At 50.8% G+C, this 25,723-nt stretch overlaps 1 protein-coding gene across 1 annotated transcript in view; it reads right to left on the bottom strand.

Moving 5' to 3' along the window:
• Positions 1-25,723, bottom strand: part of PAIP1 (poly(A) binding protein interacting protein 1) — a 90,982-nt gene that overhangs the window by 31,779 nt on the left and 33,480 nt on the right. The window contains exons 3-7 of the mRNA XM_075326778.1: positions 19,791-19,988; positions 19,584-19,696; positions 14,731-14,842; positions 14,527-14,652; positions 6,837-6,943 (exon numbers count right to left, since the gene is read on the bottom strand). Coding sequence (XP_075182893.1) covers positions 6,837-6,943; positions 14,527-14,652; positions 14,731-14,842; positions 19,584-19,696; positions 19,791-19,988 — 656 coding nt within the window. The remainder of the gene's footprint in view (positions 1-6,836; positions 6,944-14,526; positions 14,653-14,730; positions 14,843-19,583; positions 19,697-19,790; positions 19,989-25,723) is intronic.

Genomic DNA, 25,723 nt, shown 5'->3' with positions numbered 1-25,723 from the left:
ACCTTATAAATTGGTCTAAGGTAAATTCAATCCGAAGGATGTTCGGAGAACTGAAACCATGAACCAAAAGAACAATTCAACATGAACAACATGTGTACACAAAAGAACAACAGCCCGAAGGGAACAGGGGCGGGTGCTGGGTCTCCCAATAGGAGCTAGAAGAAAAGGAATTTACGGTAAGTAAACAAAATTCCCTTCTTCTTTGTCGCTCCATTGGGAGACCCAGACAATTGGGACGTCCAAAAGCAGTCCCTGGGTGGGTAAAAGAATACCTCGATAAAAAGAGCCGAAAAACGGCCCCCTCTTACAGGTGGGCGACCGCCGCCTGAAGGATTCGCCTACCTGGCATCTGCCGCAGCATAGGCATGCACCTGATAGTGTTTCGTGAAAGTGTGCAGACTCGACCAGGTAGCCGCCTGACACACCTGCTGAGCCGTAGCCTGGTGCCGCAATGCCCAGGATGCACCCACGGCTCTGGTAGAATGGGCCTTCAGCCCTGAAGGAATCGGAAGCCCAGAAGAACGGTAGGCTTCAAGAATCGGTTCCTTGATCCACCGAGCCAAGGTTGACTTGGAAGCCTGCGACCCCTTACGCTGGCCAGCGACAAGGACAAAGAGCGCATCCGAACGGCGCAGAGGCGCCGTGCGAGAAATGTAGAGCCGGAGTGCTCTCACGAGATCTAACAAGTGCAAATCCTTTTCACATTGGTGAACTGGATGAGGGCAAAAGGAAGGTAAGGAGATATCCTGATTGAGATGAAAAGGGGATACCACCTTAGGGAGAAATTCCGGGACCGGACGCAGAACCACCTTATCCTGAACTAATGCGTCCGCCGCCAGAGCTCTGTGATCTTGAGACCGTGCCATGAATGCCGGGACTTTGTTGTTGTGCCGAGACGCCATGAGGTCGACGTCCAGCGTTCCCCAGCGGCAACAGATCTCTTGAAACACGTCCGGGTGAAGAGACCATTCCCCTGCGTCCATGCCCTGGCGACTGAGAAAGTCTGCTTCCCAGTTTTCTACGCCCGGGATGTGAACTGCGGAGATGGTGGAGGCTGTGGCTTCCGCCCACAGCAGAATCCGCCGAACTTCTTGGAAGGCCTGACGACTGCGTGTGCCGCCCTGGTGGTTGATGTACGCGACCGCCGTGGCGTTGTCCGACTGTATGCGGATCTGTTTGCCCTCCAGCCACCGATGGAACGCCTTTAGGGCTAGATACACTGCCCTTATCTCCAGAACATTGATCTGAAGGGAGGACTCTGTCGGAGTCCAGGTTCCCTGAGCCCTGTGGTGGAGGAAGACCGCTCCCCACCCTGACAGACTCGCGTCCGTCGTGACCACAGCCCAGGATGGGGGCAGGAATGATTTTCCCTTCGACAAGGAAGTGGGAAGAAGCCACCACTGAAGAGAGGTTTTGGCTGCCAGTGAAAGAGAGACGTTCCTGTCTAGGGACGTCGACCTCCTGTCCCATTTGCGAAGAATGTCCCATTGAAGTGGACGCAGATGAAACTGCGCAAAGGGAACTGCCTCCATTGCTGCCACCATCTTCCCTAGGAAGTGCATGAGGCGCCTCAAGGGGTGTGACTGGGTCCGAAGGAGAGAGTGCACCCCTGTCTGCAGCGAACGCTGTTTGTCCAGCGGAAGCTTCACTATCGCTGAGAGAGTATGAAACTCCATCCCGAGGTAAGTCAGTGATTGGGTCGGTGTCAATTTTGACTTTGGGAAATTGATGATCCACCCGAACCTCTGGAGAGTCTCCAGAGCAATGGTCAGGCTGTGTTGACATGCCACCCGGGAGGGTGCCTTGACTAGAAGATCGTCTAAGTAAGGGATCACCGAGTGGCCCTGAGAGAGTGTAGGACCGCCACCACGGATGCCATGATCTTGGTGAAGACCCGTGGGGCTGTCGCCAGGCCGAAAGGCAGTGCCACAAACTGAAGGTGTTCGTCCCCGATGGCGAAACGCAGGAAGCGTTGATGCTCTGGTGCAATCGGCACATGGAGATAAGCATCCCTGATGTCGATTGAGGCTAGGAAGTCTCCTTGGGACATCGAGGCGATGACAGAACGGAGAGATTCCATCCGGAACCGTCTGGTTCTCACGTGTCTGTTGAGCAGTTTGAGGTCCAGAACGGGGCGGAATGATCCGTCCTTTTTTGGCACCACGAACAAGTTGGAGTAAAAACCGCGACCACGTTCTTGAATGGGAACGGGAATCACAACTCCTTCTGCCTTCAGAGTGTTCACCGCCTGAAAAAGTGCATCGGCTCGCTCGGGGGGCGGAGATGTTCTGAAGAAACGAGTCGGAGGACGAGAGCTGAGCTCTATCCTGTAACCGTGCGACAGAATGTCTCTCACTCATCGGTCTTGGACATGTGGCCACCAGGCGTCGCAAAAGCGGGAGAGCCTGCCACCGACCGAGGATGCGGTTTGGGGAGGCCGAAAGTCATGAGGAGGCCGCCTTGGAGGCGGTTCCTCCGGCGGTCTTTGGAGGACGTGACTTAGACCGCCATGCAGAAGAGTTCCTCTGGCCCTTCTCTGACCTGTTGGACGTGGAGGATTGGGACCTGGCTGAGGGCCGAAAGGACCGAAACCTCGATTGAATTTTTCGTTGCTGAGGTCTGTTTGGTTTGGACTGGGGTAAGGACGAGTCCTTTCCCTTGGATTGTTTAATAATTTCATCCAATTGCTCGCCAAACAAACGGTCGCCAGAAAATGGCAAACTGGTTAAGAACTTCTTGGAAGCAGAGTCTGCCTTCCATTCGCGTAGCCACATTGCCCTGCGGACTGCCACCGAATTGGCGGACGCTACCGCTGTACGGCTCGCTGAGTCCAGGACGGCGTTCATGGCGTAGGACGAAAAGGCCGATGCCTGAGAAGTCAAAGACACAACTTGCGGAGCAGAGGTACGTGTGACTGCATTAATCTCAGACAGACAAGCTGAGATAGCTTGGAGTGCCCACACGGCTGCAAAGGCCGGAGCAAAAGACGCGCCTATTGCTTCATAGATGGATTTCATCAGGAGCTCTATTTGCCTGTCAGTGGCATCCTTGAGCGATGAACCATCTGCCACTGATATTACGGATCTAGCCGCCAGTCTAGAGACTGGAGGATCCACCTTGGGACACTGAGCCCAACCCTTAACTACGTCAGGGGGGGGAAGGGGTAACGTGTGTCATTAACCCCTTAACGACCGCGGGCCGTAAAATTACGTCCTAAATGACATAATCTTACTGCCCGCGGTCCTCCGGCGGCAGCATGCCGCGATCGGCACACATCTCAGCTGATTTTCACAGCTGAGATGTGTGCCTGCTAGGCACGAGCAGAATCGTTATCTGCTCGTGCCGATTAACCCCTTATATGGCGCTGTCAATACATGACAGCGCCATTATAAGCGCGATCGCGGTAAAGTTTTTACTTACCGCCGAAACCGGAAGTCACGTGACGCGATCACGTGACTCCCGATAGTTGTCATGGTAGCACAGGGTCATGTGATGACTCCTGTACTACACCTGACTTAGTTTCACTTTCGCTGTGCCCGGGGCACAGCAAAAGAGAAAGAGAGCGTATCTGCTGTTTACAGCCTCGCAGCTGTGATCAGCAGATACTGCAGAGCGATCGGAATGCTGATCGCAATAGCCCCCTAGGGGGACTAGTAAAATAAAAAAAATAAAAAAAGTTAAAAAATAAGTTTTAAAAAATTAAAAAAAAACAAAAAAACCTAAAAGTTCAAATCACCCCCCATTCGCCCCATTGAAAATTAAAGGGTTAAAAAAATAAAAAATATACACACATTTGGTATCGCCGCGTTCAGAAACGCCCAATCTATCAAAATATAAAATCAATTAATCTGATCAGTAAACGGCGTAGCGGCAAAAAAATTCCAAACGCCAAAACGACGTTTTTTTGTCGCCACAACTTTTGCGCAAAATGCAATAAGAGGCGATCAAAACGTAGCATCTGCGCAAAAATGGTACCGTTAAAAACGTCAGCTCGAGACGCAAAAAATAAGTCGTCATTGAGCCTAAGATCCCGAAAAATGAGAACGCTACGGGTCACGGAATATGGTGTAAAACGTGCGCCACTTTTTTCGGACAAACGTCCGATTTTTTTTTAACCCCTTATATAAAAGTAAACCTATACATGTTTGGTGTCTACGAACTCGCACTGACCTGAGGCATCACACCCACACATCGGTTTTACCATATAGTGAACACAGTGAATAAAATATCTCAAAAACCATAGTGCTATCGCACTTTTTTTGCAATTTTTCAGCATTTGGAATTTTTTTGCCATTTTCTAGTACACTATATGGGAAAACTGATGGTTTCATTTAAAAGTACAGCTCGTTCCGCAAAAAATGAGCCCTCACATGACCATATTGACTGAAAAATAAAAAAGTTACGTCTCTCAGAAAAAGAATGGCGAAAAAAAAAAACGGAAAGCGAAAAATCGGCCGGTCGTGAAGGGGTTAAGGCGCTTAGTAAAGCGCTTGTCCGGAAATGCTCTGTGCTTCTGGACAGCATCTCTGAAGTTAGAGTGATCGAAAAACGCACTCCGTGTACGTTTGGGAAACCTAAACTGGTGTTTCTCCTGCTGTGAAGCCGACTCCTCTATAGGTGGAGTTGGGGGAGAAAGATCTAGCACCTGGTTGATGGACGCTATAAGGTCATTTACTATGGCGTCCCCTTCAGGTGTATCAAGATTGAGAGCAACGTCAGGATCAGAGCCCTGAGCTGCGACCTCCGCTTCATCCTCCAGAGAGTCCTCATGCTGAGACCCCAACAGCGTGATGAAGCCGGGGAAGGTTCCCAGCGAGCCCGCTTAGCCGGTCTGGGACTGCGGTCCGTGTCAGAGTCCTCCCCGTGGGACCTAGGTGTCACCCCAGGAGCACTCTGCTGCACTGACCGAGAGGGGCCTGGGGGCGATGAACTCACAGTGCCCGGGGCCTGTGTGACCGATCTGGACTGCAAGGCTTCTAGTATCTTAGCAGACCATCTGTCCATAGACTGAGCCATGGATTGTGAAATTTCTCAGCTAAAACTGCAAACTCTGTCCCTGCCACCTGGACAGTGGAAGCCGGCGGTTCTACCTGAGCCGAGGGTCCCACCAGTGCCCGAGGCTCCGGCTGAGTGAGTGCCACAGGGGCCGAGCATTGCACACAGTGAGGGTAGGTGGAACCTGCAGGTAACATAGCCGCACAAGAGGTACAGGTTGCAAAATAAGCCTGTGCCTTGGCACCCTTGCTCTTTGCGGACGACATGCTGTTGTCTCCTCTGAGAGTGATCAGTGAGGGTATATAGCCAAAAGCAAAACAATGCAGCCGAACAGAGAAAATGTATATATATATATATATATATATATATATATATATATATATATATATATATATATATATATATATATATATATATATATATATATATATATATATATATATATATATATACACACACACTTCGGCACCCAAGGGGGGCCAGCACCGGGTAACCGGTGTGGCTTACCGACCGCCCAAAGCGGTTGTGTGTCCACCAGATTCCCTGCCTGGGCCTCCCAGAGCTGTAGAGCTCGTTCTGAAATCCTCCACCGGCAGAAGTGATTGTAAATATGGCTGCCAGAGTTCTCAGGGGAGGAGGGAGCCGTGGGCGTGACTAATAAAGTGCGGGAATCTGGTGCCCCACAGTGCTCAGTGAGGGGGGAGGAGAACACTAAGTATGCTCCAGCCCTCACTGCCGACGTCCAGTCGACCGTCCCGCCCTTACCCCTGACTGGCAGGCCCGGGGGCGGGAGTTATGGTACTAGGCCGCAGAAGCCGGGGACTAAATTTAATAACGCGGCCGGCAAACAGGCGCGGTCGGCGCGGTAGTCCCGGTCGTCAAAAAAACAGCAGCCGCTGCAGCGTCTGTAACACAGGCGCTCCATGCACCGTCCTCAAGGGGACACAGAGTACCTTATAGATGCAGGGCCTGTCCCTGATGATACTCAGTCTCCTGTCCGTCAGATTCTCCCAGGGGCTGCGGAGGGAGCCCGGTCCCAGTGAATGATGACCGGTTAGGATCCCACTTCTCCCAGAGCCTCTAAGGGATGGAGAAGGAAAAACGGCATGTGGCTCCAGCCTTTGTACCCGCAATGGGTACCTCAACCTTAACAGCACCGCCAACTTAGTGGGGTGAGAAGGGAGCATGCCGGGGCCCTGTTATGGCCCTCTTTTCTTCCATCCGATACAATCAGCAGCTGCTGCTGACTAAAATGGGAGCTTGAGTGAATGTGTGCCTCCTTCAACACAAAGCATAAAACTGAGGAGCCCGTGATGCACGGAAGGGTGTATAGGCAGAGGGGAGGGGTTACACTTTTTAAAGTGTAATACTTTGTGTGGCCTCCGGAGGCAGAAGCTATACACCCAATTGTCTGGGTCTCCCAATGGAGCGACAAAGAAATAGGTGGTCGGGGAATAGTAGCAGCAAAAAGACGAATCAGAGAATGTCAGCACGCAAACAAAAGGTTAAAGACGTTGTCTCCTACTTTTACATTGATGGGCTATCCTTAGGATAGGTCATCAATGTTGATCACCCGTGGTCCGATACCAGGCACCCCAGTCGATCAGCTGTTCAAGGTCCCGGCGGCGGCAGCAGCAAGAAATGCTCAGTTCTGGAGCTGCCCAGTCTTCTGATAGTGGCCACGTCCGGGTACTGCACATCTGACTCCCATTGATTTGAATGGGAGGAGAATTTTCAATTAGGAAATGTGTAAGTTATCTGTATCTTATAGGTGGACCCCAAATCTTTTGATTACCTCTATGTGGCTAACCAAGGAAACAAGCTAATACAGTAATTCTAACCTGCTCTGGTCTGAATCCAGAACCACATTCTTCATTGTCTGGATCACGTCATCCATGTAACCTTTCCCCTTTTCTTTCCAGGCGTCTTCTAGAACTGATCCAGTCAACTGCAAAAAATAAAAAAATAAAAATTAATGTTCTATGAAATCGGATGAGTGAGCACCTATAAGTAGAGAGCGGTTCTTACATGGCCACGTCTGCACTAGCGCCCTGTAATGTATTTTATGATCATAAGAGGCGGTGTCAGCTCCACGGCCCCGCCATAATGTGTCACTACAATGATGATGATGATGCGATAGCCTGACACCTTGATGTCATGGGCATAATGGTATTTAGAAAGGGTATAAAAGTGATGGCCATAGTCTCCCCTCCATCACTATTCAGACTGCCTGTAATCTTACACTGTGAGATTGTGGATTGGCTGCAGATTTTGGGTAAAAATGGCAACAATGAATGCATGTGAGCCCCATTCACACAATGTGCAACTGAGCATGCAGGAGCGCTACCGGGGAAACCCTGTGGAAATGCCGTAATTATTGCCCATTCTATGGAAATGGAGGATATCGGAATCACAAATCCAATCACACAGTTGAAACAATCCCCGATATTCAGCATTTTAACAGTAAAGCAAGTGAAAAGGTTTTGGTACAGTGTTAGCCAGTTGAAAAATTATTGAATGTTCTCAGTGAGGAACAAAAAAGAGAATTTTGTTTACTTACCGTAAATTCTTTTTCTTATAGTTCCGTAATGGGAGACCCAGACCATGGGTGTATAGCTTCTGCCTCCGGAGGACACACAAAGTACTACACTAAAAAGTGTAGCTCCTCCCTCTGAGCATATACACCCCCTGGATAACCAAATATAGCCAGTTTAGTGCAAAAGCTGAAGGAGAATAGCCACCCACAAGTAGAGATAGAGCAAAAAACCGGAACAACCGAAGCCTCTGTCTACAACAACAGCCGGTGAAAACACACGGAACAAGAAACTGCCAACAGGCAACAGGGAGGGTGCTGGGTCTCCCATTACGGAACTATAAGAAAAAGAATTTACGGTAAGTAAACAAAATTCTCTTTTTCTTCATCGTTCCTTATGGGAGACCCAGACCATGGGACGTCTCAAAGCAGTCCATGGGTGGGAATAAACAGAAAACTGAGAAGTAGGCGAAACCTAACTTCACAAATGGGCGACAGCCGCCTGAAGGATGCGTCTGCCCAAGCTCGCATCTGCCGAAGCATTAGCATGCACTTGGTAGTGCTTCGAAAAGGTATGCAGACTAGACCAAGTGGCAGCCTGACAGACCTGCTGAGCCGTAAGCCTGGTGCCGGAAAGCCCAAGAGGCACCGACAGCTCTGGTCGAGTGTGCCTTGATCCCCGGCGGGGGAGGCACCTGAGTACACTGGTAGGCATCGGAAATGGCCGACCTAATCCAACGAGCCAGGGTCGGCTTAGAAGCCGAGAGGCCCTTACGCCGGCCTAAGAGCAGCGGTGCGAGACACATAGATCCGGAGCGCCCGCACCAGATCCAGAGTATGCAACGCTTTTTCAAAGCGATGAACAGGAGCCGGACAAAAGGAAGGCAGGGAAATATCCTGGTTAAGGTGGAAAGGAGATACCACCTTAGGAAGAAAGTCCGGAGTCGGACGGAGAACCACCTTGTCCTGATGAAAAACCAAAAAAGGTGACTCCGAAGAGAGAACAGCCAAATCAGAGACTCTCCTGAGGGAGGTTATGGCCACTAGAAAGACCACTTTCTGTGAAAGACGAGACAAAGAAACCTCCCTAAGTGGCTCAAAAGGGGGTTTCTGCAAGGCCGTGAGGACCAGATTAAGGTCCCAGGGATCCAAAGGCCGCCGGTAAGGCGGAATGATGTGAGATGCGCCCTGCATGAAGGTGCGCACCTGAGCCAGTCGGGCGATACGCCGCTGAAACAATACTGACAGAGCCGAGCCGAGACCTGTCCCTTGAGGGAAGTGAGGGATAGTCCTAGCTGCAGACCGGACTGTAAAAAGGACAGAAGGGTCGGCAGGGAAAAAGGCCAAGGAGCATGGCCTGAAGAGCGACATCAGGACAGGAAAATTCTCCAGGTCCTGTGATAGATTTTGGCCGAGGAAGACTTCCGAGCCCGAGTCATAGTGGAGATGACTTCAGGAGGGATACCAGAAGTCGTCAAGATCCAGGACTCAAGAGCCACGCCGTCAATCTAAGAGCCGCAGAATTCTGGCGGAAAAACGGACCTTGTGAGAGAAGGTCTGGACGGTCCGGAAGATGCCACGGCACCTCTACGGACAGGTGGAGCAGGTCTGGATACCAAGCTCGCCTGGGCCAGTCTGGAGCAATGAGGATGACCCGACGGCCCTCCATTCTGATCTTGCGCAGGACTCTGGGCAAGAGAGCTAGAGGGGAAAACACGTAAGACAGACGAAACTGGGACCAATCCTGAACAAGCGTGTCCGCTGCAAAGGCCTGAGGATCGTGGGAGCGAGCCACGTAAACCGGAACCTTGTTGTTGTGCCGGGATGCCATTAGATCCACTTCCGGAGTGCCCCACTTGCGGCAGATTGTCCGAAACACTGCCAGATGCAGAGCCCACTCGCCGCTGTCCACGGTCTGACGGCTGAGATAATCTGCCTCCCAGTTTTCCACGCCTGGGATGTGGACTGCGGATATGGTGGACTTGGAGTCCTCCGTCCACTGAAGGATGCGTTGAACCTCCAACATTGCCAGGCGGCTGCGTGTCCCGCCCTGGTGATTGATGTAGGCAACCGCTGTCGCCTTGTCTGACTGGACTCGAATGTGCTTGCCCGCCAACAGATGGTGAAAGGCTAAGAGAGCTAGAAGCACAGCTCTGATTTCCAGCACATTGATCGAGAGGGCTGATTCGGACTGAGTCCAAGTGCCCTGCGCTCTGTGGTGGAGATATACTGCTCCCCAGCCGATTAGACTGGCATCCGTGGTGAGGATCACCCAGGACGGGGCCAGGAAGGAGCGCCCTTGGGACAGAGAGAGGGGCCGAAGCCACCACTGAAGGGAGCCCCTGGTCTGTGGCGACAGAGCCACCAACCTGTGCAAGGAGTAAGTCCGCTTGTCCCAACAGCGGAGAATGTCCAGCTGCAGAGGACGCAGATGGAACTGCATTGACGCCACCATCTGACCCAGCACCTGCATTAGGTGCCTGATGGAGTGACGGCGAGACATCAGTAAAGAGCGCACCGCCAGATGGAGGGACTGCTGTTTGACTAAGGGCAGCTTTACAAGTGCCGGCAAAGTCTCGAACTGCATCCCTAGGTACGTGAGACTCTGGGTCAGAGACAGAGTGGACTTGGGTAGATTGACAAGCCACCCGAACTGGACTAGAGTGGCGAGAGTGAGCGAGACACTCCGCTGACAGTCTGCGCTGGATGAAGCCTTGACTAGAAGGTCGTCCAGGTAAGGAATCACTGCCAACCCCTGGAGGTGCAGAACCGCAACCACTGCTGCCATGACCTTGGTGAATACTCGAGGGGCCGTGGCTAACCCGAAGGGGAGAACCACGAATTGGAAATGTTCCTCTCCGATTGCAAAACGTAGCTAACGCTGGTGTGAAACTGCAATTGGCACATGCAGATAGGCATCTCTGATGTCGATGGATGCTAGGAAATCTCCTTGGGTCATTGAGGCAATGACTGACCGCAGAGACTCCATGCGAAAATGCCGCACCTGAACATGCTTGTTGAGAAGCTTGAGATCCAGGGTGGGCCGGAAGGAACCGTCCTTTTTGGGGACTAGGAAGAGGTTTGAGTAGAAACCTCTGAACCGTTCCCGGGCGGGAACCGGTACAATTACTCCATTGGCCTGCAAGGATGCAACGGCCTGTGAGAAGGCGGCGGCCTTGGAGCAGGGGGGAGTGGACAGAAAAAATCTGTTTGGCGGGCTGGAAGAGAATTCTATCCTGTAGCCATGGGAGATGATATCCCGCACCCACTGATCGGAGACGTGTTGAAACCACACGTCGCCAAAGTGGGAGAGCCTGCCACCAACCAAGGACGTTGCTGGCGCGGCCAGATAGTCAAGAGGAGGCTGCCTTAGTGGCAGCGGCTCCTGCGGACTTCTGAGGACGCGGCTTCGTGCGCCAGCTGGGTTTTCGGTCCTTGGCTGAGTTAGTGGACGAGGCTGAGGGCTTAGAGGATGACCAGTTAGAGGAACGAAAGGAACGAAACGTCGACTGGTTCCTGCCCTGGACAGGTTTCCTGGTTTTAGTTTGTGGCAAGGAAGTACTCTTCCCGCCAGTAGCTTCCTTAATAATTTCATCCAGTTGTTCGCCGAACAGCCGGGGCCCAGCAAATGGGAGCCCAGCAAGGTACTTCTTGGAAGAAGCGTCTGCTTTCCACTCTCGAAGCCACAAGATCCTGCGTATAGCGAGGGAATTAGCCGAAGCCACCGCCGTGCGGTGAGAAGCCTCCAGAATGGCAGACATGGCATAGGATGAAAAGGCTGAAGTCTGGGAAGTTAAGGCAACTATTTCGGGCATAGAGTCCCTGGTGAGGGAATGCATCTCCTCCAGAGAGGCAGAGACGGCTTTAAGAGCCCATACTGCTGCAAAAGACGGGGAGAACGAGGCCCCTGCCGCTTCATATACAGATTTGGCCAGAAGGTCAACCTGGCGGTCAGTGGAATCCTTAAGTGAGGTGCCATCAGCCACAGATACAACTGTCCGGGCTGAGATTCTAGACACCGGAGGGTCTACCTTCGGTGAATGAGCCCACTCCTTGACCACCTCTGGTGGAAAGGGAAAAAGGTCATCAGAACTACGCTTTGGGAAGCGTTTGTCAGGACAGGCCCTGGGCTAGGTCACAGTGTCCTGAAAACTGGAGTGGTTAAAGAACACACTCCTTGCTCTCTTAGGTGAGGTAAACTGGTGCTTTTCTACCAGAGAGGGTTGTTCCTCCGATACTGGTGGATTGAGGTCCAGTACAGAATTAATGGACGCAATAAAATCACTAACATCTGCATCACCTTCGTTCAGATCAATGGGGCACATGGAGGTAGCATCCGAGCCCACAGTAAAGGCATCCTCCTCGTCCTGTGATTCAGCTCGTGAATCAGAGCCGCGGGACGAGGAAGGAGAGGAGCCCCTGCGTCTCTGTTTAGGAGGACGGAGTCTGAGCTCTGTGAGCTCTGCTGAGCGAGCCGTGGCAGCAGAGGCGCCCTGAGAAGGGGGCTGATGCATGCTCAGCAGAGTCCGGGACAACTATCCCATGGAGTCGGCAAAGGACTGGGAGATAGACTTAGAGAAGGATTGTACCCAAGCCGGGGGTTCAGCCACCGGAGCCGAAGCAGCCGGAGGGACCACTGGGAGTGAGACTCCAGGCTGAGGCACCAACATGTTAGAGCAGGCATCACAATGTGGATATGTGCTCGGTTCAGGCAGTACGAGCTTACATGCAGTGCATATTGAGTACAGCCTTGCAGCCTTGCTCCTTGTGTGAGACATGCTGCTGAAGTGGGGGTTCTGAGTAGAATGGCCCCCAGAGAGTATATAACTAGGTCCACAACCGGAGGTTGTGGCTTACCCGACCGTTTGTGTGCCCTCCAGATCCCACAGACCGGACCCCAGAGGGATGCTGCAGGCAGCTCCGATCAGTGTGAGAAAGCTGATAAAATGGCGCCGGAGCGAGGAGAGGGGGCGGGGCCTACTCAAAGAGCGGGATCCGGAGGGCCAAGGAGGTATACAGGGGAGGGAATCTTTCCTCAGAGAGGAGTGTCCCTTCCCTGTGCTGAACAGCCGCTGGGCGGAGCCGCACTGTCCCTCTGCATGATTGGCATGCAGGGGCAGTGAAAACGAAAGTAGGCCTCAGGCGAAGCCGGGGCCTAAATTTAACAATGCGGCCGGCGCGCAGGCACCATCGGCGCGGTTCTCCGGTGACAACCAGAGAACCGGCCGGAAAGTCAGCATAGTTATACAGCACACTCTCCCCAACAATAAAGTACAAGGGACCCCCTGATAACCACGTCTCAGATACTTAGCTTGTGAGACGCAGGGCCAGGTCCCTGAGGGATGAGTGCTCCGTCCGGCAGGATCCAAAAGGGGCTGCGGATGGAGACCGGTCTCCTGCAAGGCAGGAAGAACCGTGCTGGCTCCCACTTCAAGCCAGAGCCCGAGGGGATGGTGAAGGAGCGCGGCATGAAGGGCTCCAGCCCTGAGATCAACCTTAACAGCACCGCCGACACAGTGGGGCGAGAAGGGACATGCCGGGAGTCCAGGCTTGGACCCGCTTTTCTTCAAACTCTTTTCAAAAATCAAAATCAGATGAGGATGCATGTGTGGATGTGTGCCTCCTGAACACAAAGCATTGAACTGGCTATATTTGGTTATCCAGGGGGTGTATATGCTAGGAGGGAGGAGCTAGACTTTTTAGTGTAGTACTTTGTGTGTCCTCCGGAGGCAGAAGCTATACACCCATGGTCTGGGTCTCCCATAAGGAACGATGAAGAAATTATAATCTTGTGATACCTTTTAATGGCTAACTAAAATAAAATAAAGTGATGTTACAAAGCAAGCTTTCGAGACATTTTGAAAGCTTGCTTTGTAACATCACTTTATTTTATATTAGTTAGCCATTAAAAGGTATCACAAGATCATAATTTTGTTCCTCTCACTGAGAACATTCAACAACAGTAAAGCAGTCACAGCCTTGGAACGACGGCTCCTCTGTGAGCAATAGGCATCACACAGATCCTCTGCACAGCTGTGACCGATCAATTCTGCTATTGTTGTCCATTGTTTTAATAGTAAAACTACTGACGAATGCTATACTCTTCCAACACAGATGTGGACTGAGCCCTTATCAGCTGCCTGCTAGATCAGAGGAGAACAAAACCATATAAGCTGTGGCTACCACAAGTGAGCTCTTATATACAGCAGTCTAGAATACTGTATATAAGAGCCCAGGCCGCTGTGTAGAAGGTAAAAAACCAGGTCGGTCTGGTCTGACGGGCATCTCTGATCTTGATTGGGCGTCTCCTTTCTTCTTGGGATCGCTGTCCTCCTTCCCCACTCCATATGGATGACATGTCCTACGTCATCCACACAGAGTCCTCCATTGAGCTTCTGCAAACACAAACTTCTCTCTGCCCTGCTCAGCACAGAGTAAAGTACTGTAATGTGCAGGCGCGGGAACGGTCAAAGACCGCCTGAGCATGCGCACTACAATACCTTGCTCAGACCTCATTAGGGCAGAGAGAAGTGCGCAGGCGCAAAAGCGTGATGACTGATTCAGTGTGGACGATGTACGATGCATCATCCTCATGGAGCAGGGAAGGAGGACGGCAATGGAAGGAAGATAGGAGGTGCCGAACAGAGACCAGCACCGGCCATCAGACTGGACCGCTCCCTAGATGAGTATAATAAAGGTGTTTTTTTTTATGTTATACAGTACGGCCTGGGCTCTTATATACAGTGTTCTAGAATGTTGTATATAAGGGCTCACTGGTGGAGGCTGCAGTTTATAAGGGAAAAATATGGTGATTAGTTCCCTTTAAAACTTTGATGTTTTTGCAGAAAAAGCTCGCTGTGCAGACTTGCCCCACACACCAAGACCCCTGTAAATGCAGAATTTGCAGCTTTGGGCAGCAGAGCTGTGATTGCTGGTTCTTGTGCGCTCAGGACTTGCACCAGGCGTACAGACACTATCACCTTGTAGTGGCCGTTTACCTTCAGTAGTTTTACAGCACAGATGAGATTATCATCCACAGGGTTGGAAAATAAAGCATCCAGCAAGTCCTTCAGGCCGTTCTGCAGGATCTGGGCTCTGGTCACTTGGCCCTTTGCAGCTTTTATCTGTTAGAAGAATAAGAAGAAATTATTAGGTCTCAGCACTTGGAAAATACTAAAAGATGAGCTCCAGAGGTGTCTTACCTCCAGGTTGAGATACAGTTCACCCAAGAACAATACAAAGGCATGAAAGCGCTTTCTTGTGGCTTCATTTCCTTTTGCTGACTGGTGTCTTTTCTCAAATTCCGTCTGACACCTGGAAACCGAGAGGAAGATAAAAAGGTAAGAAAACCACCAAGTACAGGTCTGAATGTTATGTGATGTGCTTGCCTCCATGATAGGAAACCATCAGTAATGCATTGTGTTCAGGATGCCTTCCCCTGACACACTGACAAGCTACAGCTCTAAGTCCAGATTCTGATGCAAATACTTAAAGGGAACCCGTCAGGTCCAATATGCACCCAGAACCACGAGCAGTTCTGGGTACATATTCCTAATCCCTGCCTATAGGTACCGTCACACTAAGCGACGCTCCAGCGATCCCACCAGCGATCTGACCTGGCAGACGCTCCACAGCGATCAGAGATCAGCCACCAGTGACCTGTGTAATGACGCTGTGCTTCGTAACCATGGTACACATCGGGTTACTAAACAAAGCGCTTTGCTTATTGTTACCTGATGTGTACCTTGGCTACGTGTGCAGGGAGCTGGCTTCTAGAAGCTGCGGACGCTGGTAACCATGGTAAATATCGGGTAACCAAGCAAAGCCTTTGCTTGGTTACCCGATGTGTACCTTGGCTACCAGCGTCCGCAGAAGCTGGCTCCCTGCACATTCAGATCGTTGCTCTCTCGCTGTCACACACAGCGATGTGTGCTTCACAGCGTGAGAGCAACGATTAAAAAATGGTCCAGGACATTCAGCAACGACCGGCGACCTCACAGCAGGAGCCAGGTCATTGCCTGATGTCACACACAGCGACATCGCTAGCAAGATCGCTGTTGCGTCACAAAACCCTAGACTCAGCAGCGATGTCGCTTACTGAGACGTGGCCCTAACTGTCCCTGTATACACTTGCATAAAGAGATCTTTTAGAAAGAGTATTTCTAAAGATCTTATATCTCATGCTAATGAGGCCAGGGACTAGTTCCAAGGGTGTTTGCTGTGACCACTCTTCAGAATGCCCGGCACTTCCTGTCATGCACACTACGAGTAGACATCTTTGAAGCTGGGACCTGTACACTCTGCTTCATACTGTGCATGATCAAAAGTACCGGGCATTCAGAAGAGCAGTCACAGCAAACACAGGTACGCGCAGCACCACTGCTGACGCAGCACTGAATTGCATGTTAGTACACCCACAGGGGTGTACTAACATGATTAGAGAGTGGATTAGTTGGGGGATATAATGCCCTTGGGACTAGTCCCTGGCCTCATTAGCATAAGATATAAGATCTTAAGAAACACTTTTTCTAAAGATCTCTTTATCTATGCTAGTGTATACAGGGACAGATAGGCAGGGATTAGCAATATACACCCAGAACTGCTTGTGGTTCTGGGTGCATATTGCACCTCACAGGTTCACTTTAACATGTGCACAAATCCCAAGTCTTTCACTACGCACTGAAAAAGACAGAGTCCAATTATACACATCAATCAGTGGCATTGAATATCTGCTGATAGCTAAACATTTACTGATCAGGGATGATTTAATGGGAACCTGTCATGTTCTTTAAATATAGATTAAAACGACCCCCAATGCATTTTAAATGATGCAATATGCATCACTAGCATGATAAAAAAAAATGCATGTATTTATCTTAAAAATTATATGCTTAGGTGAATGCAGTAAATGCCTTGGGTTTCAATTATAGGGGCTGCAGGCTTCCATCGTGGCTTTACGGCAGCAGCAGTGCAGTAAAGCATTCAACTGCAGTAAAGCAATGACAGCAGCGGCCCGGTGTACAGGACGCAATCACAGAGAGGTCTATGTGCCTGTAGTCTGCAAGAGGCACCCCTTAGGATGCATCATCGTGGCTTTATAGCAGTTGAATGCTTTACAGCGGCAGCGGTGCGCAAAGCATTCAATTGCTGTAAAGCGCTGACAGCAGCAGCAGCTCTGTACACGGGACGTGATCATCAAGGGGTGCCTCTTGCAGACTGCAGGCATAGACCCCTACTTGATCGCATCCTGTACATGGGGCCGCCGCTGCTGTCAGCTCTTTACAGCAGTTGATTGCTTTGCTCCACCACCGCCGTTGCTGTAAAGCATTCAACTACAGTAAAAACATGACGGCACACAGCAGCCCCGTACATCAGACGCTATCACGGAGGGATCTAAGTGCCTTGCGGTCTACAAGAAGCAGCTGAGGGCACCACAGGAACGGAGGAGAGGTGAGAATATGAGAATAATTTTTTTTTTGTGGGACCCTGACTCGAGTATAAGCCGAGGGGGGCACTTTCAGCTTAAAAAAATGGGCTGAAAAACTCAGCTTATACTCAAGTATATACGGTATTTAGAAATGTAATTATAATGATGTTTCCTTTATTTTTTTCTATTCCCAGAGAAAGTCTTTAAGAATGCACATTCCAATGTAAACAAAGTTATCAAAATGTGGGTGAAACATTTTACAACCAGCTAGGGACCACAGCTGGAGACCAGACCAGTATCTGGCTGCCTTCTCCCAGCGCCAGTATGTGATTGACAGGTCTGTTCCTCATGTGTACATAGAGAGATCTGACAACCACCTGTAGTGGGGCTGGGTAGAGCCAAACTTGTCTCATCTTGGGCGATGGATCTTTATTAAAAAAAAAAACAAAAAAACAATAGTACATATTCTGTGAAACATTAAAGTATTTCATTAAGAAATACACCTGGCTGTGGTCATTCATCCACCTTCTGATACCTGTGGCCAACAATTTGGGATTCAAGACTTAGGTCACAGGTTCCCTTTTAATTTTGTCAAGGGGGTAACATAGTAACTGGGAATAGGGGCTCCTAAACTGGCCCTCAGGCAAAGGAGTCTTAACCGTCCCTTATCCCAGAGATACTTGTCAAGGTGAAGAGGTCTGGACAACCAGCGCAGCCCTAACTCCTGATCAGCCCTAGGTCTTAAGTCTAATACCCCCTCACCCCCAAACCAGAAGACGACTGGGACTGGAGTGGTTAATCTTACACAGGAAAGACAGACTGGGGGAAACCCAAACACACAGTAATCAAAACGACAAGAGTATTTGAACAACACATCAGAGTAACATACAGCAGTTCACCAGAAGCTGGATCACCATGCACATAGACTAGAACTGCAAAAGCTATTATCGGCATGGAGGAGAAGACTCCACCATCCTTTAAAGGGCGGAGGCGGCCATGATAGGCCTCCAGAAACCCTTGACCCTAGCAGCAATTCACAGGCCAGCAGAAATTAACTCCTGCTAGACCAATCACTAGTAAGCACAGAACAGGTCGACACCCAGCTCTAACTAAGCAACTCTAAAGCATAAGGTGGAGTGTCAGAATCTGCAGTGTGAACAGGGTCAGAAGGCACCTGACGAGCCAAACAGTGTAACAAATATCACATAGTGTAAAGCTCAATAGATCAAATATGATATGTGTGACGACATGGACTGTATGTGCCTAGCATCGGTTAAGTTTCTTAAAATTCAGTCAGACATGATGATAGTTTGATTATAAACGGGGGATAAGCCCCTCATTGTTTCTACAAGACTCTTAGGAGTCTAGTGTTAAAGTTCTTGTTGACTCATGTAATTGCCTTGGCCAGTGAAGGTCAGATACCCAGACAAATCAATTATGCGAACCTCTCTCGTCTCTGCCAGAGCCAATTACTACTAGGGATATTTTGTATATAACTTGAAATCTAGCCACTTAGAGCCCAGTCTTATCCTCCAATCGTGAAGACCTCAATGGTCTGAATGGAGAGCTCAGAGGTATAAGGAGGAGGACTATCCATTGCCTGGGTTGACTCTTTCTACATGATACCAATCTAAGACCTGCGGATCCGATTGGCAAGCCATAACCAAACCTGGATTATAATACTACATGGACTTCAGCATCGAATGCAAGGATTCGGTTGAGATATCAAGGACTACCTAAGGAAGGAATCCAGCTTGGGACAATCCAGTCACCTGACTACAGGCTTTGCGGCCCTCAGCCAGCTTCCTAAATCCGGTGTTATTCCATTCTCGGTGGCTGCCCGCCGAAAGCGGGGTGCTGCTGTCTTGGAGTAAGTAGCCCTGGAAGCTCTGAGGCACGGACATTTTAATCCCTGGTGAGCCAGCGGAAGGGTGAGAAACTGTTGCCGGTTACATTCTGTGGTTTTGCTCGTTATGTGCCATATTCCGTTAATTGTTTGGGGATCCAATAAAGTCTTAATATTGGGATTCCCTCACCTTGTGTTGTCTGAGTAGTGTTCCGCCCATGGTTAAGGAGGTTGGATGTTCAGTTGGGATGAGCCCTGGGCAATGCGGTCTTTCTAAAGGCGGCCGGGCCAGCGGATAGAGCACCCACTGACCCCCGTGTCTCCACAATATGTACCAAATATCTCAACATTTCTCCATTCTCCCACTATAGTGCTCTCTTCACCCTGGCTGTTTACAGCTTGTCACTAGGAGCTATAGCCACTGCTGCAATCCCTCAGGAGTGGCAGTAAATGCACAGGTCTTCCTCTTCACTTCATACAGAGAATGGCTAGGATCTCGAGAGCATACGTTAGCGGAAGTGCAGTAACTCCCTGCGGCCCTACGTAGGTCTATAGGATGGCACCAGGGCTTGAGTGGTAGCCTCCCCTCCCTGCTGCCCCACTATGACATTAGCCCTGGAGCGGCCTTATGGGGTCACCGGTGACATGATGAAGTTCTCTCAGTGCCTCTAGCCTGAACTGTCAATCACAGCCGTGAGCCTGCCCACAGATCCATGCAGGGGAACCGGGAAGTACTAAGAGAAACAAATCAGCGGAAACGCCAACAGACATTATCAATTTACCTCTCAAGGAGCAGTTGCCTGAAGTTCCAGTTCGGTGGGTTTATCTGAAGATTACTTGACAAGTGATTACACAAACGTGCACCCGTATAGGAGAAGTTGGGAACCGATGTTGCCTTTGTATTAAACAAAAATATAGAGTAATTCACTTGTAGCACAATATTAAGAAGGCACTCTGAAAACTACCAGTAACCACAACCGGTCACGTACCTGCTCATAGATCAGCTCCACCAGCTCCTGTAAGGACTCTTCTGTAGTCACCCAGCTGTTCAGGACATCGGTAAACTGGGTGATCTCAACCTCAAAGCTGCCCGGCTCTTCAGTTAGATGGTTCAGCGCGTCCTGGACGAATCCTGCCAGTGTCATCTCCGGGCCAGCCGAATATCCCACATTATCCTCCTCATAGGACTGGGACAAGAAAGATTATACACAGATTGGACACACACTGGCGTAATAAATAGGCTACACGAGAGGCCATCTCCTTATAGTGGCTTCTCTTGTAGACCTAACCATATTGCTTTAAGAGGTCTGCCATTGGGTCAGCACTGGCACATCAGAGCGTTAACAGGCAACAGACGAGAAGTGTCTCCCCATCAATCTCAGAAGCCGCAATTATAAAGTCCAGGAGCATAAAGCAGCCAGATGGGTTAGAGAGGAAGGAAGACATGCAACCCCCCCCCACCTCAGCCTCTGCATTTAGATGTCACAATTTGAGATCTTTAAGGCTGAAGATCTGCATATTAGGGTATGCTCACACTGATGTATGGCATCTGATGATCCTTTCGTGCCAGAAAATGAGATTCATTATGTAAAAGACACTCAGCCCAAAATGTGCTATGGGCGCGAGTCGAGCGTCACCTGCTGCGGGCGCGAGCCGAGCGTCATGTGCTGCAGGTGTGAGCTGAGCGCCAAGCTCTGCGATCCAATTCTCTCAAAGGTGTGAATCGCACTGCAGATGCGGAGTAGACAGATTATTCTCCATCTTCTCCACTGTCTATCTTGGGATATATTGGACTGCACGCCGATATCATCAGTGCAGTCCGATGATTTCCACGCGCACACAGACTTTTATGGGTGCGCCATCCAATATACACTGCCAGTCGCAGCATGCTGCAATTATTTTTCATATGAAATCGACATAAAGAAGGGAATTTTGTTACTTACCGTAAATTCCTTTTCTTCTAGCTCTTATTGGGAGACCCAGACGATTGGGGTATAGCTACTGCCTCCGGAGGCCACACAAAGCACTACACCAAAAAGTGCAAGGCCCCTCCCCTTCTGGCTATACCCCCCCGTGGTATCACGGGTTCTCCAGTTTTAGTGCCAAAGCAAGAAGGAGGAAAGCCAATAACTGGTTTAAACAAATTAACTCCGAGTAACATCGGAGAACTGAAAAACCGTTCAACATGAACAACATGTGTACCCGCAAACCACAAAAAAATCCCGAAGGACAACAGGGCGGGTGCTGGGTCTCCCAATAAAAGCTAAAAGAAAAGGAATTTACGGTAAGTAACAAAATTCCCTTCTTCTTCAGCGCTCTATTGGGAGACCCAGACGATTGGGACGTCCAAAAGCTGTCCCTGGGTGGGTAAAGAAATACCTCATGTTAGAGCTGCAAAACAGCCCTCCCCTACGGGGGTGTCACTGCCGCCTGCAGGACTCTTCTACCTAAGCTGGCATCCGCCGAAGCATAGGTATGCACCTGATAATGCTTGGTGAAAGTGTGCAGACTCGACCAGGTAGCTGCCTGGCACACTTGTTGAGCCGAAGCCTGGTGTCGTAATGCCCAGGACGCACCCACAGCTCTGGTTGAGTGGGCTTTTAGCCCTGAAGGAACCGGAAGCCCCGCAGAACGGTAGGCCTCTAGAATTGGTTCTTTGATCCATCGAGCCAGGGTGGCTTTAGAAGCCTGCAACCCCTTGCGCGGACCAGCGACAAGGACAAAAAGTGCATCGGAACGGCGCATGGGCGCCGTGTGGGAAATGTAGATTCTGAGTGCTCTCACCAGATCCAGCAAACGTAAGTCCTTTTCATACCGGTGAACCGGATGAGGACAAAAGGAAGGCAAGGATATATCCTGATTAAGATGAAACGAGGAGACGACCTTAGGGAGAAACTCCGGAATGGGGCGCAGCACTACCTTGTCCTGGTGGAACACCAGGAAGGGAGCCTTGGATGACAGAGCTGCCAGCTCCGACACTCGCCGAAGCGATGTGATCGCAACAAGAAACGCCACTTTCTGTGACAGGCGAGAAAAGGAAACTTCCTTCAGAGGCTCGAAAGGCGGCTTCTGGAGAGCAACTAGTACCCTGTTCAGATCCCATGGATCTAACGGCCGCCTGTACGGGGGCACAATATGACAGACCCCCTGCAGGAACGTGCGCACCTTAGGAAGACGTGCTAGACGCTTCTGAAAAAACACGGATATTGCCGATACTTGCCCTTTAAGGGAGCTGAGCGACAAGCCCTTTTCTAACCCCGATTGCAGGAAAGAAAGAAAAGTGGGCAATGCAAATGGCCAGGGAGACACTCCCTGAGCGGAACACCAGGATAAGAAAATCTTCCACGTTCTGTGGTAGATCTTAGCAGAAGTCGACTTTCTAGCCTGTCTCATTGTGGCTACAACTCCTTGGGATAATCCTGCAGACGCTAGGATCCAGGACTCAATGGCCACACAGTCAGGTTCAGGGCCGCAGAATTCTGATGGAAAAACGGCCCTTGGGACAGTAAGTCTGGTCTGTCTGGAAGTGACCACGGTCGGCCGACCGTGAGATGCCACAGATCCGGATACCACGATCTCCTCGGCCAGTCTGGGGCGACGAGTATGACGCGGCTGCAATCGGATCTGATCTTGCGTAAGACTCTGGGCAAGAGTGCCAGAGGCGGGAATACGTATGGGAGCCGGAACTGCGACCAATCTTGTACTAAGGCGTCTGCCGCCAGAGCTCTTTGATCGCGCGACCTCGCCATAAATGCCGGGACCTTGTTGTTGTGCCGGGACGCCATTAGGTCGAAGTCCGGCACTCCCCAGCGGCGACAGATTTCCTGAAACGCGTCCGGGTGAAGGGACCATTCCCCTGCGTCCATGCCCTGGCGACTGAGGAAGTCTGCTTCCCAGTTTTCGACGCCTGGGATGTGAACCGCGGATATGGTGGATGCTGTGTCTTCCACCCACATTAGAATGCGCCGGACTTCTTGGAAGGCTTGCCGACTGCGCGTCCCTCCTTGGTGGTTGATGTATGCCACCGCTGTGGAGTTGTCCGACTGGATTCGGATCTGCTTTCCTTCCAGCCACTGTTGGAAGGCTAGTAGGGCAAGATACACTGCCCTGATTTCCAGAACATTGATCTGAAGGGTGGACTCCTGCGGAGTCCACGTTCCCTGAGTCCTGTGGTGGAGAAAAACTGCTCCCCACCCTGACAGACTCGCATCTGTCGTGACCACTGCCCAGGATGGGGGCAGGAAGGATCTTCCCTGAGACAATGAGGTGGGAAGGAGCCACCATTGTAGAGAGTCCTTGGCCGTCTGGGAAAGGGAGACTTTCCTGTCTAGTGACGTTGACTTTCCGTCCCATTGGCGGAGAATGTCCCATTGAAGTGGGCGCAGATGAAACTGCGCAAATGGAACTGCTTCCATGGCTGCCACCATCTTCCCTAGGAAGTGCATGAGGCGCCGCAAGGGGTGCGACTGACCCTGAAGGAGAGATTGCACCCCTGTTTGTAGTGATCGCTGTTTGTTCAGCGGAAGCTTCACTATCGCTGCTAGAGTATGGAACTCCATGCCAAGATACGTGAGTGATTGGGTCGGTGACAGGATCGACTTTGGAAAGTTGATGATCCATCCGAAAGACTGTAGAGTCTCCAGCGTAGCATTCAGGCTGAGTTGGCATGTCTCTTGAGAGGGTGCCTTGACCAGTAGATCGTCTAGGTAAGGGATCACCGAGTGTCCCTGAGAGTGCAAGACTGCTACCACTGCCGCCATGACCTTGGTGAAGACCCGTGGGGCTGTCGCCAGACCGAATGGCAGAGCTACGAACTGAAGATGGTCGTCTCCTATCACAAAACGTAGAAAACGTTGATGTTCTGTAGCAATTGGCACGTGGAGATAAGCATCTTTGATGTCTATTGAGGCAAGGAAGTCTCCTCGAGACATTGAGGCAATGACAGATCGTAGGGTTTCCATCCGGAACCGCCTGGCGTGCACATGTTTGTTGAGCAGTTTTAGGTCCAGAACAGGACGGAATGAGCCGTCCTTTTTTGGAACCACAAAGAGATTGGAGTAAAACCCTCGACCCTGTTCCTGAGGAGGGACAGGGATCACTACTCCTTCCGCTCTTAGGGAGTCCACCGCCTGCCGCAGAGCATCTGCTCGGTCTGGATGTGGGGAGGTTCTGAAGAATCGGGCTGGAGGACGAGAACTGAACTCGATTCTGTACCCGCGAGACAAAATGTCTGTCACCCACCGGTCCTTGACCTGTGACAGCCAAATGTCGCAAAAGCGGGAGAGCCTGCCCCCGACCGGAGATTCGGCGGGAGGGGGCTGGAAGTCATGAGGTAGCCGCTTTGGAAGCGGTTCCTCCATTTGCTTTCTTGGGGCGTGCGTGAGCCCGCCAGGAATCTGAGTTTCTTTGCGTCCTCTGAGACCCTTTGGACGAGGTAAATGGTGTCTTGCCCGAACCTCGAAAGGACTGAAACCTCTGCTGCCACTTTTTCTGCTGAGGTTTGCTTGTTCTGGGCTGGGGTAAAGAAGAGTCTTTACCCTTGGACTGCTTAATGATGTCAGCCAATGGCTCGCCAAACAGTCTATCTCTAGATAAAGGCAAGCTGGTTAAACATTTTTTGGAACCAGCATCTGCCTTCCAGTCCCTTAACCACAAGGCTCTGCGCAAAACTACCGAATTGGCGGACGCCATTGAGGTGCGGCTGGTAGATTCTAGGACCGCATTGATAGCGTAAGACGCAAACGCAGACATCTGCGAGGTAAGGGACGCCACTTGTGGCACTGCTGGATGTATGATAGCATCCACTTTTGCTAAACCAGCTGAAATAGCCTGGAGAGCCCATACGGCTGCGAATGCCGGAGCAAACGACGCGCCGATAGCTTCATAGACAGATTTTAACCAAAGGTCCATCTGTCTGTCATTGGCATCTTTAAGTGAAGCGCCATCCTCCACTGCAACTATGGATCTAGCTGCAAGTTTGGAAATCGGGGGGTCTACCTTTGGACACTGGGTCCAGCGCTTGACCACATCAGGGGGGAAAGGATAACGTGTATCCCTAGAACGTTTAGAGAAACGTCTTTCTGGGTGAGCGTCGTGTTTCTGGATTGATTCTCTGAAGTCAGAGTGATCCAACAAAGCACTCAATTTACGCTTGGGATAGAGGAAACGAAACTTCTCCTGCTCTGCAGCTGCCTCTTCTGCTGAAGGGGCTGGGGGAGAAATATCTAACAGCCTATTGATGGCTGAGATGAGGTCGTTTACCATGGCGTCCCCATCAGGGGTATCCAGGTTGAGAGGGGTTCCAGGAGTGGATTCCTGATCACTCTTCAGACACCTCACAGGGAGACTGATTGCGCTGAGACCCTGAGCAGTGTGATGACGTTGAGGGTCTTTCCCAGCGAGCTCGCTTAGGGTGGCTGGGGCTATCATCTGAGTCATAATCCTCAGCTTGTGAAGCCGGGGACCCCCTTGTAGTCTGGATTGGATCCAGCTGAGGGGGGCCAGAGGACAGAGACCTCGCCGAGTCCAAAGACTGAGCCCCAGACATGGATTGCAAAGTTTCAAGGATTTTTGTCATAGTCACAGACATTCTATCAGCAAAAACTGCAAAGTCTGTCCCTGGCGCCGGGGCAGAACTTACAAGCGTCTCAGCCTGGGTCACTACCTCTCCGGACTCCGGCTGGCGAAGCAGCACCGGATCGGAGCATTGCACACAATGGGGGTCATCGGAGCCTGCTGGTAGAGCAGCCCCACATGCAGCACACGCAGTGTACACAGCCCTAGCCTTGGCAGCCTTGCGTTTTGTGGATGACATGTTGCTGCTTCCTCAGAGCGATCTGGGTATCCAGCCAGGAAGCGACCTCACAGTGCAAGAAATAAATAAATATATATATCTGGTGACACAGTACACCAATACACACTG

This window comes from Anomaloglossus baeobatrachus, chromosome 1, assembly GCF_048569485.1.
Source record: "Anomaloglossus baeobatrachus isolate aAnoBae1 chromosome 1, aAnoBae1.hap1, whole genome shotgun sequence".
Taxonomy (NCBI): domain Eukaryota; kingdom Metazoa; phylum Chordata; class Amphibia; order Anura; family Aromobatidae; genus Anomaloglossus; species Anomaloglossus baeobatrachus.
The sequence above is the reverse complement of the archived record's forward strand: the minus strand, read 5'-3'. Positions and strand labels throughout refer to the sequence as shown.